General features: G+C 46.1%; 2 protein-coding genes across 2 annotated transcripts; both read left to right on the top strand.

Annotated features, from left to right (window-relative positions):
• The first annotated feature begins 7,185 nt into the window (after positions 1–7,185).
• On the top strand, positions 7,186–9,684 carry LOC135397493 (uncharacterized). The gene is made up of 3 exons (XM_064629097.1): positions 7,186–7,239; positions 7,743–8,363; positions 9,157–9,684. Exons 1-3 carry the CDS (start codon positions 7,186–7,188, stop codon positions 9,682–9,684), a joined length of 1,203 nt encoding a protein of 400 aa, XP_064485167.1.
• Positions 9,685–13,870: 4,186 nt separating this feature from the next.
• On the top strand, positions 13,871–15,335 carry LOC135399041 (uncharacterized). The gene has a single exon (XM_064630686.1). It carries the CDS (start codon positions 13,871–13,873, stop codon positions 15,044–15,046), a length of 1,176 nt encoding a protein of 391 aa, XP_064486756.1. The 3' UTR covers positions 15,047–15,335.
• Positions 15,336–15,405: the final 70 nt, after the last annotated feature.

The raw sequence follows: 15,405 nt of genomic DNA, 5'->3' as shown, positions 1-15,405 counted from the left end.
GTTTAAAAGGGTTGCAACATTTTGGTAGATGTGATTGATTGCGTCTTGCACGCATCGTACTGCTCGTCAAAGTATGTACCAGCTCGCGTGGCGTAGTGGTTAGGATGGTCGCCTTACACGCCGAAATTAGGAGGTGACGCGGGTTTGGATCCCCGCACCGTCTGTGCTGTCTGAGGTTTTCCCTGGGTTTTCCGAAGAGTTTCCGAACGAATGTCGGCACAGTTCTCCCTGAAGTCTGCCCAGGACTCATACTAACCCCCTGCACCCCACTCCTTCCTGCTGTCCTCTCTCCATTTGTGCCACTTCTGTACGTCACTTATAGCCACAGTTGCTTCGCGGTGCTAACACGGATTTAAAAAAATCCCATATCTGTGGAGCGAGGGCTGCGGCCATTCCCATGGGTAGTCGTAAGCACGTGACTTCTCGCAACCGCGCCTCTTTAACCTCTTCGCGTCGTAACGTCTTTTAAAGCGGCATCAACGTGCAAAAATTTAGCCTCGCGAAATAAAAGGTATGTCGTTTCTTTGACAGTAATACAGAAGGAACGATATTTATCCGTTTCGTCGTTTGAAACTTATGATCGATAGAAAAAAAAAAACGAAAGTCGCGATTTACGCTTCCCTCTCCCTCTCGCTCTCAAGAAGCCTGACAGTGCCAACGCCACCTAGATAAAGAAGGCCTGCGTAATGCCTCCTCTCACTCCTTCTCACGTGGACATATAAAGTCCCATGCGGCTCATGGCGGCTCGCTTCCATAGCTAAGGCAAATGAAAGGACGGTCGTGATTAGCTACGGCTCCTTAACGCAACGTCGTGATTGGACTACCCTTAATTGTTACGTCACGTCGCTGAAGCGATCAGGCTTTGTCTTTAAGTGGCGTTGTCAGTGTCGAGCAGGCTCTCATTAGACTCCGGCTCGTATCCCCTGGCGCCATATTCTTCGGTCTCTGCTACCTTGAATGTGGTTGCGTGCTGGCCATGTCACGTCGAGACTGGGAGGTACCTGGTTCGAATCCCGGTGCCTGCTATGCTGTCTAGGGGCTCTCTTGGGTTTTCCTCAGACGCTTTCAGACGTATGCCGGCACAGTTCCCTTTGAAGTCGGCCCAGGACGCACATTCCCCCCAGGGCGTTAGGCGTGACGTTGCCCACCTCTGTGAGGTCGACAACGGCGAGCCCTTTCAGAAGCACAACCACCACAACTCTACCCTGCATAAAATGTACAATGCCACTAACGTGGCGTAAACAAGTAAGCACGACTGGCCCTTAGCGTAAATGGACCGTGGCATTGTAACGAACAGCGAGCTGGGAGACGCCGGAACGGTGGCTACAATGCAGAATTTTTTTTTTTTTTAATATCCTTCGAAAGTGAATGGTTCTATCTAACAATGACATCCTCTTTGGTGATTTGACGCATATTGATCACAAAGAGAGCTGTAGAAAAAAAAAAGAAAAAAAAAGAGACTGTAATAAGTGTTTCATAACACCACAAGTGACGGTGTTTCATAACACCCAGTTAAACAAAGTGCCATTAAAACTTAGTTGAGAAGGCCCATTTAAAACTCGGTGAAAAGTTTTATCACAAGTCCGTAAGCGTATAGACACAATGCTTTGGCAGAATAGGGGTTTCAAACAGTGGATTCGCTGATTACGCAATAGTATTACAGTACATCAATCATGTCGTCATTTAATAGTTTTCATTGTGACTCCGCTAGAAATATCCGCCATATTTTCTCGTCGCATGGTCAACCCTCTTGATCCGCTCGATTAGACGGGTCCACTACATCCGCTAAAATCCTCTCAGTCGTGAATATGAGGTGTACCACTTGATTAGCTCACGCGTTTTATTACACACATTAAACCTGCACATTACGCTGCCTTGCCTCGTGCAATGAGGCCAATTTGTGAAACCGATCGGTGAGACAACAGATTTACTTTCAATTTATGCCGGAGTGAGTTTGAAGCTTCTAACACTATGTTGAAACTATGAAAGCCATGTTGAGCTGAAGCGAGGATGTTGAATACACTTGCGGTTGGTGGAGGCTGAAGGGCAGTGTGTTAAGACGCAGTTAGAAGAACCCGCTTTTGTGAAGGTTAGTTGAAGTGGTGATGTCCTCCCGGAAGTACTGGTTGTTCACGGTGGTGATGATGTACTTGAGTGCAAACAAGCAATTTGTAATAACGCACTTAGAATATCGCACTTTCTGTGTCAAAAGAAACAGAGTGTATTGTTTACTCCAGTGGGTTTCAACGAGGATCCCGCGAACCTTCTCCTTAGGTTCCGCAAACATATTCTTATTGATCGTATTCTTAAATGATCCTCAACTCAAGTGAGTGGAGCAAAGAAGCGCTCCTTCACTAGTGGATCCATTGGGCTTCAAGGAAACACCGTCGCTGCCATGTAGTATGCTCAAGGATAGCGCGAAGGATTTCCTCCGCTCTAGGTCCCTTTCGCCTAGTTTTGAAGCACAAAAGCGGTCTCGAGGAACTGCTTGAGTGGACGGGCGAGTCGAGGAGCGCATAGTTGCAGGAAAGTCACTGTATCGGGTGACGACGTCACAGAAGCAATGGCAATATAATAGCTGGTTGCCGCCCATTGGCATCGCGTGATACATGTTGCATGTTTCGGCATTAAGGATTTTTATTTTCTTGCAGAACGTTTCGCACATTACGCACGTGACCACTTCGAGTCATGGACACGTGACCGCAGAAATACGATGGCAGCTTCCGAAAGACTCGAGGATATAACCAACCAATGGCGATCTTGTGGGATAGTAACCTTCCATATGGGTAAGTACTTTATAGGAGGAAGGTGCTTACGTAAATTACACACAGAATACGATATTTAGTGACATCAGCGCGTCTCATTTCGTAGTGTCTAGTTCGGGTCAACGCACTGCAGTGGTACTCTACCCATGTGTCCGAAACTGAAAGTACGCGCATATCCTGAACCAACGCCGAACGCTTCCGAACTCATAACGCGCAGGGGTCGGCGCTCGCGTAACCCCAGTAACAATGCATATTGGTTGACAGCGTCGTCTGTGATCGACATTAGGTGCGGTTTTCCGTTACACATTCCCCGAGTCAGTGGGTCGAACGCCGTTCGGGGTACGCTACGAGCGCCGGGCGTATGCACCGTTGCATGCACCGTTGTTTTCGGGACTGTCATTCCGTTACGAGGACAGTGAACTCTGAAACATGCCTGATTTGGCGCGAGAGGACTACGATTATGTTAACCCATCGATTTATTAATGGTTAATTAATTTTACCAGCACGAGGGTTCTTTAACGTGCGCTGAAATCTCGATCAGCACATCGGAGGACGACTTGTTTGAGGCGAGGGACACAAAACGAAGGCGAAGCCAATGCTGTCACGTGCTTTGTTAAGATGCGCAGAGACACTTTTCGACTGAATTCGCTTCCAACTATTTATAACTGAATTTCGTGACAGTGCCGTGACATGTACTTTCAGTATAACTTCCAGTTTACGTTCTGCTAAGCAATCGATCCACCAATTCCAGATAAAACTTTACGCTCTTTCCGTTTTACCGCGTCTCCAAACAATACTCAATCGCGTTTATCTCGGTCACACACTCTTGCGACTGAGGCAAAGGTGCGGTAGCCCATGCTCACGTAACCGTAAAAATGAAGAGGTCATTCGTAGATCGGCATGCGTCTACCGAAGAAACCACGCGCGCCTCAACCTTGAAATATTACCCCCTTATTTGGGAGAGGGTCAGTAGTCCACGGGCAATAGGGAGAGAGGGAAACTGGGGAACTACTTCTATAGCATATGGTAAATCTACAAGCATTGTCTCCTTCTCAGGACTCGCGACGTGCGCGACGACGTCTCCGCAAACGATTTCCAGCGATTGGAGCAAATCGTTTGCGGGGACCAATGGGAGGCACTCGTGCCTCTTCAGAAGGAGAGAAGGAAAGTGCTTCCCCCGCGCTTGAATCACGAAGAGGAATGTGCCGTTTTGTATTGAAATCAAAGTAACAGCATATTTCTTTCCGCGAGGAGACAGTTTTCCGCTCTCCCTTCCTTCCTTCATTTCTTGTTTTCGTACAACTTGCATACATGAAAGCAAGAAGGAGAGGAAACAAGTTCCTTGTTCTCATCGTGTGACTGTTACGACATCCTCACCGGAGGATTCTCGTGCAAGAAAAAGCAAAACCTGTTCACGGAGTCAAAGTTCCGCCTCGTGTTACGTTGAACGTTCACAACGGTGCCAGAATTCAGGGAGCGGCGTACTGCGCACTTAGCAGAAGACACTTAGCAGACGACATTGTCAGCGTGCTTCCCTGTCGTCTGTTACGGAATATCTTGTGGCTGTGTTGCAGGATATTCTCCGCGGTTAGCAGCGCACGTGAAGACACGACGTTGCGCGCTCGTGCCGGCGTGACAGCTGAAAGCTATGTCCGCTGGAGTATTCCGAGGAACATCCCCAAGAACACGGTCCTCAGGATGTCCCCAGAGTGTCATCATGTCCGCGTCCTTCGATGTCTGTCCCCAGATCGTCCTGAGGATGACACTCGCGGATTGTCCGTGAAGAGTCATTCAGGTACATCCTGTGCCCGCACGTGACGCTATAGAAGAACGGGAATATTACTTTATTTTCAGTTTACCTGCTAAGACTCCCCAAATATTGGGTGACACATTCGTTTTGTTTTTCGGGCCAATCCTAGGGGTTGAATGACATTTTTCCAGAAAAAGAAAAAGAAAGAAAACATTTCTCCACCAAAAAGGGTGACTGTCCATGACATATGGAGCATTTATCGTGGAAAAGGCAAAAGCGCGATCCTGACGCACTGTTTCTGACTTTCGAATGCCATACCCCTATGCCTCAAACCAACAGCAGTAAAAAAAACATGGACTTCGTTGCAAGGGAGAGTTGATACTTCAAGCAATTCCCCTCTTCAATATTGTTTGTTTCTGTAATCGAATTAAACCCTGATAAAAACGATCTTAAAACGATATCGCTCGTGCGAACGCACGGTTATAGTTCTGTTTCTGCGCGAACAGAGCCTGGTGGATGTTGAACATTTTTTTTCTCTGCTGTTTCTTCAATGCTGTTCAAACCGTCATACGCACAGGAGTACCAGCGATGCACGCACGAGTAAATGTTTAAGAAAAGAGAAACATATAAACAGCGAGGTTGCTCGGAAGCCATTGGGGAAGGACGAAACTCTTTGTTATCATCAAGTATCTGCATTCTGAGGTCAAGATGCAAATGTGCGAAAACCTCATCCTATCGGCGGAAGCGTTTGCCCCTTTTTCGCCAGTTCGCTTTCGTTTTCGCGTCCCAAACCAATAAATATTGACCCACAAACAAACCATTGTTCTTCGAACGTCGTTATTTTCCCTTTCATTACAAATTCGTTAATTCACTTTGTATGGCAGTCCCATTGTCGTCGTGACTTTCACATCGAAACGCCTTGGGGACGCTGGGATATGTGACGTACAAATATCAGAAGCTGCTGGAAGTCCGAGAAAGATACGTAACCCGTTCGTGAGCCTCGTCATTGTTGACCTCTGCGGAGCAGAGAACTTCCTGCTTTCCATCGCCCAATAGCCTTGATGAGGGGTTGATAGCGATCGAATGCACGTTTCCTTTTATCAGTCAGTGTCCTAAACTGATATTCTGTTAGCATTCCTATGAGAGCCTTATCAGTGGACTAACGGGATGCAAGAACTTTATGAATTTATCCTCCCCGTGCCTGCACTCCAAAAATGTCTTCTTTTAGTGCCATCAAATAAGACTATAACCGTCTAAGTGTATAGGCATGGACATTGCTTTAGAGTCTTTAGGATCGCAAAATGCGGCATGGTCATTCGTAAAACGTGCAGAGCAGCTTCGTGATTCTGAACTGAAGAGCACACTGCATGTCAGACGATTTCAAATTATCTGCATGCGGAATTCCCTGATTGAATAGCACAAGTGAAGACTTGCGGGAAATAATGGTACAAGTGTAATGCAGTCCCAATACAACTTGTACCATTATTGCCCGTAAGTCTTCATTTGATCAGTACCTCCGGGCTGGGGTTTTCCCAATCCCCCTCTCCAAAATGTCTGCCAACAACAACAACAACAATAAATGAAGAAGTGATGATGACATGGGATGTTTTCCCGTGGTAGCCACAGGACCCTACCCCACTTCGCAGTGGCCTGCCAGGAAGGCCACAAAATCCCTGAAAGCCTTGAAAGCCAGCAGGTCTGTCCAGGTTTGTTCAGATCCAGATAGCCTTTTGATCCAAGTACCAATAATTTATTATCACGTACGATAGATCAGATAAAACTTCCGTTTTAGCTGAGCTGGACTGCCTGACAATCTGGCTGACAACGCCACTGAGCCATCACCGGAGCCAGTGAAATCCTGGTATGGTAACTGGAGTATATTTACACGTAAGGTATGTCAGCCTAACGTGGCGACATGTTGCACGTTAGGACCGCAGGGTAGGGCTGCGAATAATCTCGACCACCTTTGGGTTCCTTTGACTTGCGCCGGAAATATCTGACACGCGGTGCTAGAAGCAATGTTTTATCTTCCCCATATTGCAACCGTCCTCGAACGGGATTGAGCCCGCGATCTTGAGCTCAGCAAGCCAACACGTTACCCACTGCAGCGAAATCTTGCTAATCCCATCATTGCCAGTTCTTATGTGGAAAAGTAGTAAGTACTTCCAGACAAAGAGACAGCTCAGATCACCACAGAAACATGTGAAAACGAAACGCATTTTTGTAAGTATTTTTTCTTTAAACGAAGATTACAAGACAATCAAAATTCGTGTCACATATAAGAAATAAAAATATTTCTTTATCACATCACATCACATATAAGAAAATAAATAATGATACAAAAATTAATATCTTATGTTTCAAATTATGCGCTCTCTGTATTAATAGCTGTTCGTCCTGCAATATGATCGACCGTATATGAATAGTCGCCATGTCAACATGATTGGTGTGTGTGTTTACGAGATCGTTCCAGATCAATGTTTAAACGAGCGTAACAATTGACACATCCACTTTGTTCGTATTGAAAAATCGATCGGCTAAATTGTAGCCCGGGTATAACGTTGAGAAAACTGCCCCAGACGCACGGTTTCAGATGTGTGAAGAACGCCGCCAGTTGGGATGCCCTTGTAGCGTAGATTGAAATTCCTGTTTTTCGAAGTGACGCTGAAGATGGAAACGTTGGCGGGAAAGGTGTCTTTGCGACGGAACCACAAGTTAGCCTTTGTAAGTGTGCCTGTCCATGGTAGTTATATTTTGCGTGTGACTTATGTTTCATGCTTCCGTAATAAACGCGTAATCCAAACTTATCAGATAATTTCTTTGCAATTAGTCTCCGAGCCTGAATTCGTTTACATGTATTTCGCGACAACAACCCACTTGCGCAGTGACTATTATCTTTTTTTCTCCTGCATTAATTAGTTGGTCGTTTACTTGGTGTTACTGTGACGTATACGCCATGCTGTTATCGTTATCTTCCATCCACGACGCGAGTGACGTAATATGATAGTTAGCAACGAACGCTATGTCGTTACAATGGCATAAGAAAGTAAAAATGTCTACATGGCTCTGATATGTATATAGAGCATAGATTTCAGCAACAATTAGAAAATAATGAATTCCATTTAAAAAAAAAGCTTTACAGAGACTGCTCTAGCTATATCGAGGCTTTACTTATCTTTTTTCCTTTCCTCCTTACTCCTCCTCTTCTTCTCTTTCTCCTTTTTCAGATCGCTGTTCCCCGAGTCGGAAACAGACCCCGCGTCACCCAAATCGTCCCAGTAAACGCTACCGCTGTTGCTGCACCGACCTCATTATTTGAGAAGTATCGTAGGGTTTACAAGATAGGCATCGTATTCCTTTACCTCAGCGCCATTCACAACGTGTCGTCGGCCGTTGTCAAGTGCTTGTACGTCCATGACGCCATAGCGCTAATCAACACTGTGTCCCTCAGCGTCAGAGTCATCTGCTCCACCCTGACGGCACACCTCTTCTACGCCGTCTACCCAGCGGTCGCGAATTTCTTCGCTAAGGAACAGGCGAGTGACCCCGAACTGTACAAGACAAACAGGCGTCGTCTTCGCACAAAGACAGTCGTCGTAAGCGCGCTCGTGGTGGGGTACGGAATCAGCACACTGCTCCTGCAAAGTCTCAAGCTCCAGTTTTTGGGACTCCGAGCATATTTCTTGGAAGAAATCTACTTCATCGACATCGAGAACGTTGCGATCGGCGAAGCTGTCCTGTCCCTGCTCGCTGTCCTCCACTTTTTGGCGTACGACATCTGTAATTTGTTTGTGCCCACAGCGTGTATCGTTGTGTACATGCGAATTTGCGACTGGTGCAGGCTCAAAGTAAGCAACGTTGAACGTTGAATTAGCAGTCGTATTTTCGTATTGAAGAAAGTGAATGCTTTTGGCAATGTCTGTTGAGGCCATCGTTCCTCTGCAATCATGCACTCCAAGAAAGAAAAGAAGTAATGTTAGTCCGTTTTGGGACTACCTTTTGGGACTAAGTGCTTGGAAGTTCATGCGAAATTTTGAGTCTATGTGCGGTGCTCGGTTTTCGGGGTTCTGGACTAAAATGGGAAGGAGTCAGTCGCAATCTAGTGGACTATAAGCTGCACTTACTACTAGACTTCTTTCTGAGAGTGCAGGGACTTTTACTGAGAAGAACTCACTTAGAAAATGAGGTTTTAAAAGGACTATACATGCCTTTTCTTCAAGTTGTGCCAAACACAATATGGGAGTGTCGAAATGTGTGGATAGTTTGAACGCGTGGACACACGAGGTACGCAGTTCCTTGGAGAGTTCATAGTTCGATGTCATAAATCCTGCGTCCTATAATAAAACCTCACGGCGTGCCACTGGGATGGCATCTGATGATCTTACCACCCGTAATGTGATAGAACGTGATAGAATATTGTCTTTGATACAGAACTTTGGCTTCGGTTTACAGCACTCTGCCGGGATTTTACAGAGGCTGTTCTGGTTCATGAACTAACCCGGACGTCGCCATATGAAAGATAAAAACTTAGGCAGTCGCTCACCCACGAACACCTACAAAATTCACAACGACCAAAAGATGGTGGTTGAGGACGTCTACCGAACACACGCAGCGTTTTTTAAACTTGTTCACCTTTTCCAGGTTTGCCAGTTCAGAAACATCGTGCAGAGCTGCACCCGTGAAGAATCCATTCTTCCGCCTCACATCCAGGACCTGCAAGAGCGGTACTCCTCGCTCTGGAACTCAATCCAAGACTTGGACCACCAGTTCTGCTTAGCTGTCTTTCTCTGGTACATCGACTTTGTCCTCAACATAATCATGAAAGTGCGCGTTCTCTACTATACTGGCACGGACTTCAACGTGTTTTACGCCCTTTCCGTCTACGTTCAACTCGCATACATAGGCTTCGTGTTCTTGCTCATTTCAGTATCGGCGTCTAACATTGTTGTAGAGGCTAGGCATATCAACTATGATATTTGCCAGTTGGTGTGCAGGTTGCCGACGGGAGACTGGCACACCTGCAATCAGATTATGCTGCTTCAGGAGGAGATAGCTAGCTGCAAGTTGGCTTTTACGGGTTGGAATTGCTTTAATGTTGACAGGTCCTTCATTCTTGCTGTGATTGGCGCAATCGTGACGTACGCTGTCGTGCTACAACAACTCACATGAGGTTTACACATGAAGACGAACCGAACCAAACCAAAATGAGAGGAACCGTGTACATGCACTCAAGAAAAAAAAAATGGAGTGAATGTTATACTCCCTTCGAAGAATATATGCATTGGCATAACGATGCATGGAAGTTTAGAGATTACTTACAGTGCTGGGGGGAGTAAATTTCAGTGTTGGGGAAGACTAATATGGGAGGACTCCTCTCAATCTAGGGGGACTTACTTCCCAATTCACTCCTTTTTTTCTCTCTTATGGTGTGGAAAGTACGAATATGGCATACATATACGTAGCCACACATAATAATAAACCTGTGTATACAATAAGGGGATAAGTCCACTTATCCCCTTTTTACTATTTTTGCTACAATGACATCTACATACCAGTATGTACCTGCCAAAGAAAATTTAGGACCGTATTGCAATCTATTGGCCCGCTATACAGGAAGGTAAGAAACGGGAAATGTGTGTGTGTCAATGGGACGGACAATCAGATCAGGCCCCATTTCTCGGTTTGGGATTGTTCGACTTATCCCCTTATTGCATACAGAGGTTCACTATACATACAGACATATGATTACAGGCTTGGGGACACATATATTGTTCTGTGTAACACCAGAAATCCAGTAGAACCCCGTGACAAACAGCACAGTGCCCGAAAAATCCGCGACTGTACACACACCACTAATAATGTTATTGAACGCGTCATTCAAGACTGCACTGACCGTCGCCGTATCTTGGAATCGTCGCTGACCCACCTGGATAACCGCCTTTTCAGCACCGAAAAAAAAAAAAAAAGTCATTGGGTGCTGGCTTGTGGGTCACCAAGTGGCGACTATGCACGCAGCTGCGCAATTTTTGAAATCATGCCACTTTTCTCGACACCCTCCGTAGTTTCTGCATGTCTTGGCTACTGTCCTATGGGCAGCGTACATGATGCAGTGTGCATTGAGCTAGGCCCATTGCTGTATTTGGTGTACGCACCATATGGTCTTATTAACTGGACTCTCTCATTAGTTGGGCCCTGCTTGTTATGCTACTTGGATGCCTTGATTGATTGATTGGTAAAAGAAAAAAATGGAGACTAGTGTCTTGGATTGCGCTTGTTTCGATTTCTCCTTTGGGTTTTTGAGTTGCGTTTCTACTTTCTCTCCTATTTACGTGTACGGGAGCGGTACCTCTGTTGTTGTTTTTTTAATCAGCCAGTCAATCGACAAATTAATCAATCCGAGTTATGAATGTTGTGGCTATAGTTCCTAATTCTTCTACCTGAGCGGTGCAAGTTGGACGAGAAGAACAGTGTACGTCGCTATGGCACCCACGACGCCCAATACAAATGGCCTGTCGATCATGCGAAAATGACCGCTGGTCAAAGCTAGCCTGGTAGTTTTAAGTCCACTTTCCAGCAACAATATCTGTCCATTACTTTGCCAATCTTTCTTGCTCACCAACTTTCGAAGTTGCCGGACTTCGTACATCAGCTCTCTTGCTTGAGTGTCCACGCTGGAAGCGCTCAGGGACAGCAACACGAAGAGCGTAATGTAGTACACGGTGTCCGACCAGAACTGTTCAGTACTGACGCCCTTGAACAGGTTCCTCATGGACAAAACCATATTGATAATTATATCAATGTACCACAGGAATACAACCGTGTTATAGATATCGTCGACCCTTTTAAGATCCTTCCAGAAATTGTAGGACATCTCTTGATACTGCTTCAACTCCCTGCTGCTGACCTGGCTTCGTGCCTTGCGAGATACGGTGTCTTTGAACTGGACAAGGCGCTTGCGTAGCTGCAGGCAAAAAGCTATGTAGTCCGCCATCAGCACTCCCGGTACAACACTCAGAACGCTGAAGAAAGTCCAGTTGAAAAAGCAAGCAGTAACGATATACTCGCGCGTGACATTGGAGGTCGTCATATTGAAACCGTAGAAGGACACGCTGGCGTACTCTTCAACGTCTCCGGCGAGGATAATATGCGTCACGACTGTAGATTCAATCGCAAAGTACAGGAATACAAGAGCTTTTATCATAGTGGAGATATTAAACGAACTCTTCTTGCCGGAGCTATAAAAGAACCGGTGCCACAGTCTTTTCGAGGACGTGCTAATCTTGAAAGCTTGCTGCAAGTTGAGCGCTGCGAAGAAGGACCGTATGACATAGCTGATGACGTCGAACGCCTTCATCATGTTATTACTGCGCACGAATATCCCAGTCATGTTGAACACTGTGTGCATGCTGTAAAGATAGCCGAAGAGTATGACCAAGTATTTGACCCAACCCATTCTGTCGAGCAGCCCCCGTGGTCCATCTCGAAGCTCTTCCATGTACGTGTTCCGTCGTAAGTCTTTCCGAGCGGGTCCTACCGGCTTGCTTTCCATTGCGTAGGGGCGTCTGAAACGTGTTACCTCATGTTTACTCATTTCGGAAAAGTGAAGTCGAACACGAATGGAACTGAGCATGGTAATGAAATAATTGCTAAAAAAGCAATTAGCGAGCTGGTCGATACAATTCCTAACAGGGATTGAAACTGACAGCAATTTCGTCCTGGCCTTGTTTTCTTTAAATTTGTAGTAGACGTTCAGCTGGGTTTGAGACTATCTCTGTGAGTTTTTCCTTCCTTTTTTTTTTCGTTGTCCCTACATAGTATCAGGGCTTTACCGTTATGAATTCTGAGGAAGATGATATGGTATTAACTGGCTGTGCCAGATATCTTGATTGTGTTAGCGAGATTACGAAATGAGTGAAGGTGTATACTGGCGACAAGATTAGAAGAGAGTGTTGGTTATATAGACGTGCATGTTTGTAGAATTCAACAAGGCACAAGGACAGAACACACACGTTTATAAGGGGTGTCCGCGACGAATCCGACGATTTCCGCTTGAAGATGCCTTCCAAGAAGAAAACATCAAAAAAGTTTCGCAAAATTCGTTCGTGTTTTTTAATAAAACATCAAAAGCATGCAATTCGAAGCCCACTGCCGGCTTCCGGTTAAAACGGCCCTTCCCTGCTTCGCCTCTTCCGGTGACGTCATTGGCATTGCCCAATCGCTAAACGGACTACGGTGTCGCCTGGCTGGTTTGCGATCCCACACCACCGAAAGCATGAACTCAAGCAGCGGATTACGAATCGGAAGACCGCATTTTATGACCGACAGCCTGCCTTCATAACCGACTCCAGTGACGTCCGCCCGCACACTGTTGCCTGAATTCAGCCGGGAGCGCGCAGCCGACTGCAAAATCCGATTAAATTTATTTTCTAATGTTTCCGACTCTTTCAAAACGAAATATTCCGGTTACATATATTCCAAGCACCCATTATTCCCGATCCCACCTTCAGTTCAACTGTTTTGTCCGGACACCACCTTTTTAACTACAAATTACGTTAATTGCTGGTCGCTCCTCCGGAGGCTAACCCCTCCAAATTTTTTTCCAAAGAGGTTGACCTCCTTGACGTTGCAGTGCAAAGTTTCTCAAAAAGCAATCGTTGAAGCAACTGACTCACCTGGTAGTGGTCCAAGGAGCAGCGACTTCAGGCGGCAAAGATATCATGAGTAAGAAATGGAGTAAAGGAGCAACAGGCTTCCCGAAAAGACCGTCATGTGTCTGCGGATTTCACCTTGACTGAGGCCTTCGCGTTTAATGCCATTGTTTAAGACGCATTCAGAAATGAGTTATTGATGAAATCAATGGGCGGATCCATCCACAGTATAATATAGCAATCAGCGTTGGCTGTCATATAGGAACATCACCATCACTACGCGTGTACGCATTAATTACTGAAGCGCAGTAAATGCCTCAATCCCTAATGCCTAAATGCCTGTATCTAACTCATGACGCGGCCGCAGTAAGTCTTTTTCCGTAGCTTCCATGCCTGCAGTTGTGGAGGGCGTTGAAAGACCCATTTCAAGGACAACAAAGACAGAGTCTCATTACAATAAGCACATGTCTAGAGCACAGCCGATCGAAGTGGTGATCATTACATTACCATATATGGAGCCGCTAAGATAGAAACAGCTAGACCTTTGCTTGTAGTGGTAATTGCATCTCTTTGGAAAACGCGTATGTCATACCTTTGCGAGACATCTGTCTTGCTCTATCAGGAGGCACAGCAATTCACTGTTAGCCAAATCTTGAGGGTTTACTGTAACGCTACAAGCGAGGCGTATCTTGTAGGATTTATTCAGCATGTCTTCAAGGGTGACCATGCGAAGCCTTCATATTTACCCGAGGAAGGAAAGAGTATTCCCCTTTCAAGACACACAACCGGTCCCTGTTTTTAAGGAAAGAAAACCAATTGCTAAGCGTCATGTTCTGCGACAGATCTACATGTACGTCTACATGATTCACATCGCCGCCAACGCAGTAGCAGGAAGCATCCACACAAAATCCATGATGTACCTCATCGAAACTATGACCCATACCCTGCGCATCATTGTGGCGACAGTTACAACAACCTACAGTCTGGTGAAGCGAGACAGCATCGATAGGATCGCAAAAGACCTGCAGAGCTTCGAAGGCCCCGTGCCGGAAGAACTCCTGGCAAAGTCACGGAGAAAGCTGAAATACCTCCGACTCTCTGCTCTACTCTACTGCGTTCTTTTAATTGTGACAACTGCTCTCTTCTTTGTCCTAGTACCAGCACAAAAGTACTTCGACAAGAACTTCTATCGCATCGACCTCGAAAGCGCTGGTATTTCCATGATCTGGGCGATTCTGATCGGACTCGTGGAATGGAACTCATACAACTGTATTGCTACCGCTACTCCTTTGCTTATCGCATCTTACGTCGTGCTGTGCGACAACCTTCGCATCCAAATGCTGGACTTCAGGGCGTTTCAGAGGGCTGCGTTGGAGAGCGGCCCCATGACTGTCGAGAAGTTGGGGAAGATCCAAGTGAAGTGCGCAAACTTGCTGGACATGGAAAGGAGATTAGAAGCCCTGTTTGCTCCGGCAGTGTCTCTGTGGATTGGTGACCTTCTTGTGAACATAGTGCTTCCAATCCGTACCCTGGTTAACGGCATAGCGTCATTTACGGTCGCCAACGTGATGTCCTTCTTCATAGAAGTCGTCTATTCAGTGTGTTTCTTCCTCATACTCTCGTTTTCATTGGCCGATATTGAGGATGAATACAGGGAGATAGAAGAAGAGTTGTTCCGACTCAGAAATGCCGTTCCCGTTGATGACTGGCAGCTTTGTCAGCAGGTCATTCTTCTGCAGTCGGGGATCACATCGTCGACATTTACGCTAACTGGATGGGGCCTCTTCGAAGTTGATAGATCGTTTATTCTTACTATTGTTGGGGCTGTGGCAACGTACACTGTCATTCTGGTGCAACTTACACCCGGAGAAGAGAACTATTAGGAGTAGTGTCGCGCACACTCTGCTGTAAAGAGAATAGTGAGTTTTAGTATAACGTACGCTGTCGCCTTTGTGTACGTAAGGGGTAGAGTTGGTTATGTTCTGCGCACGCGCAGAACATGAAGAGCGCATTGCGGAGGACCACCATGGTATCCCTTACGTACGGAACACGACAGCGTACGTTATACTAAAACTCACTATTGACCCTATTGACGAAAGCACTCGGTAACGTAGCACTGTGTCTTGTGTTGTGCAATAAACCGTGTTGCAAAATACGTCGGTCTGTTACCATTTCTCGTGTTGGACGGTTGCCGGACATCTTCGGCATGACGCTTCGACAGTTTGAAGAGAGACCACATTAG

The sequence above is a fragment of the Ornithodoros turicata genome, chromosome 6 (genome assembly GCF_037126465.1).
Source record: "Ornithodoros turicata isolate Travis chromosome 6, ASM3712646v1, whole genome shotgun sequence".
Lineage (NCBI taxonomy): Eukaryota > Metazoa > Arthropoda > Arachnida > Ixodida > Argasidae > Ornithodoros > Ornithodoros turicata.
Note: the sequence above shows the minus strand (reverse complement) of the source record. Positions and strands in the feature narration are given on the sequence as shown.

Excerpts from the sequence above, each read along its gene's own strand:
- LOC135399041 (XM_064630686.1), top strand. The coding sequence starts at position 13,871 with ATGTCTTCAAGGGTGACCATGCGAAGCCTTCATATTTACCCGAGGAAG.
- LOC135397493 (XM_064629097.1), top strand. The coding sequence starts at position 7,186 with ATGGAAACGTTGGCGGGAAAGGTGTCTTTGCGACGGAACCACAAGTTA. Across the intron at positions 7,240-7,742 it reads GGAACCACAAGTTAGCCTTT|ATCGCTGTTCCCCGAGTCGG; the intron begins GTAAGTGTGCCT and ends CTCCTTTTTCAG. Across the intron at positions 8,364-9,156 it reads GCGACTGGTGCAGGCTCAAA|GTTTGCCAGTTCAGAAACAT; the intron begins GTAAGCAACGTT and ends CACCTTTTCCAG.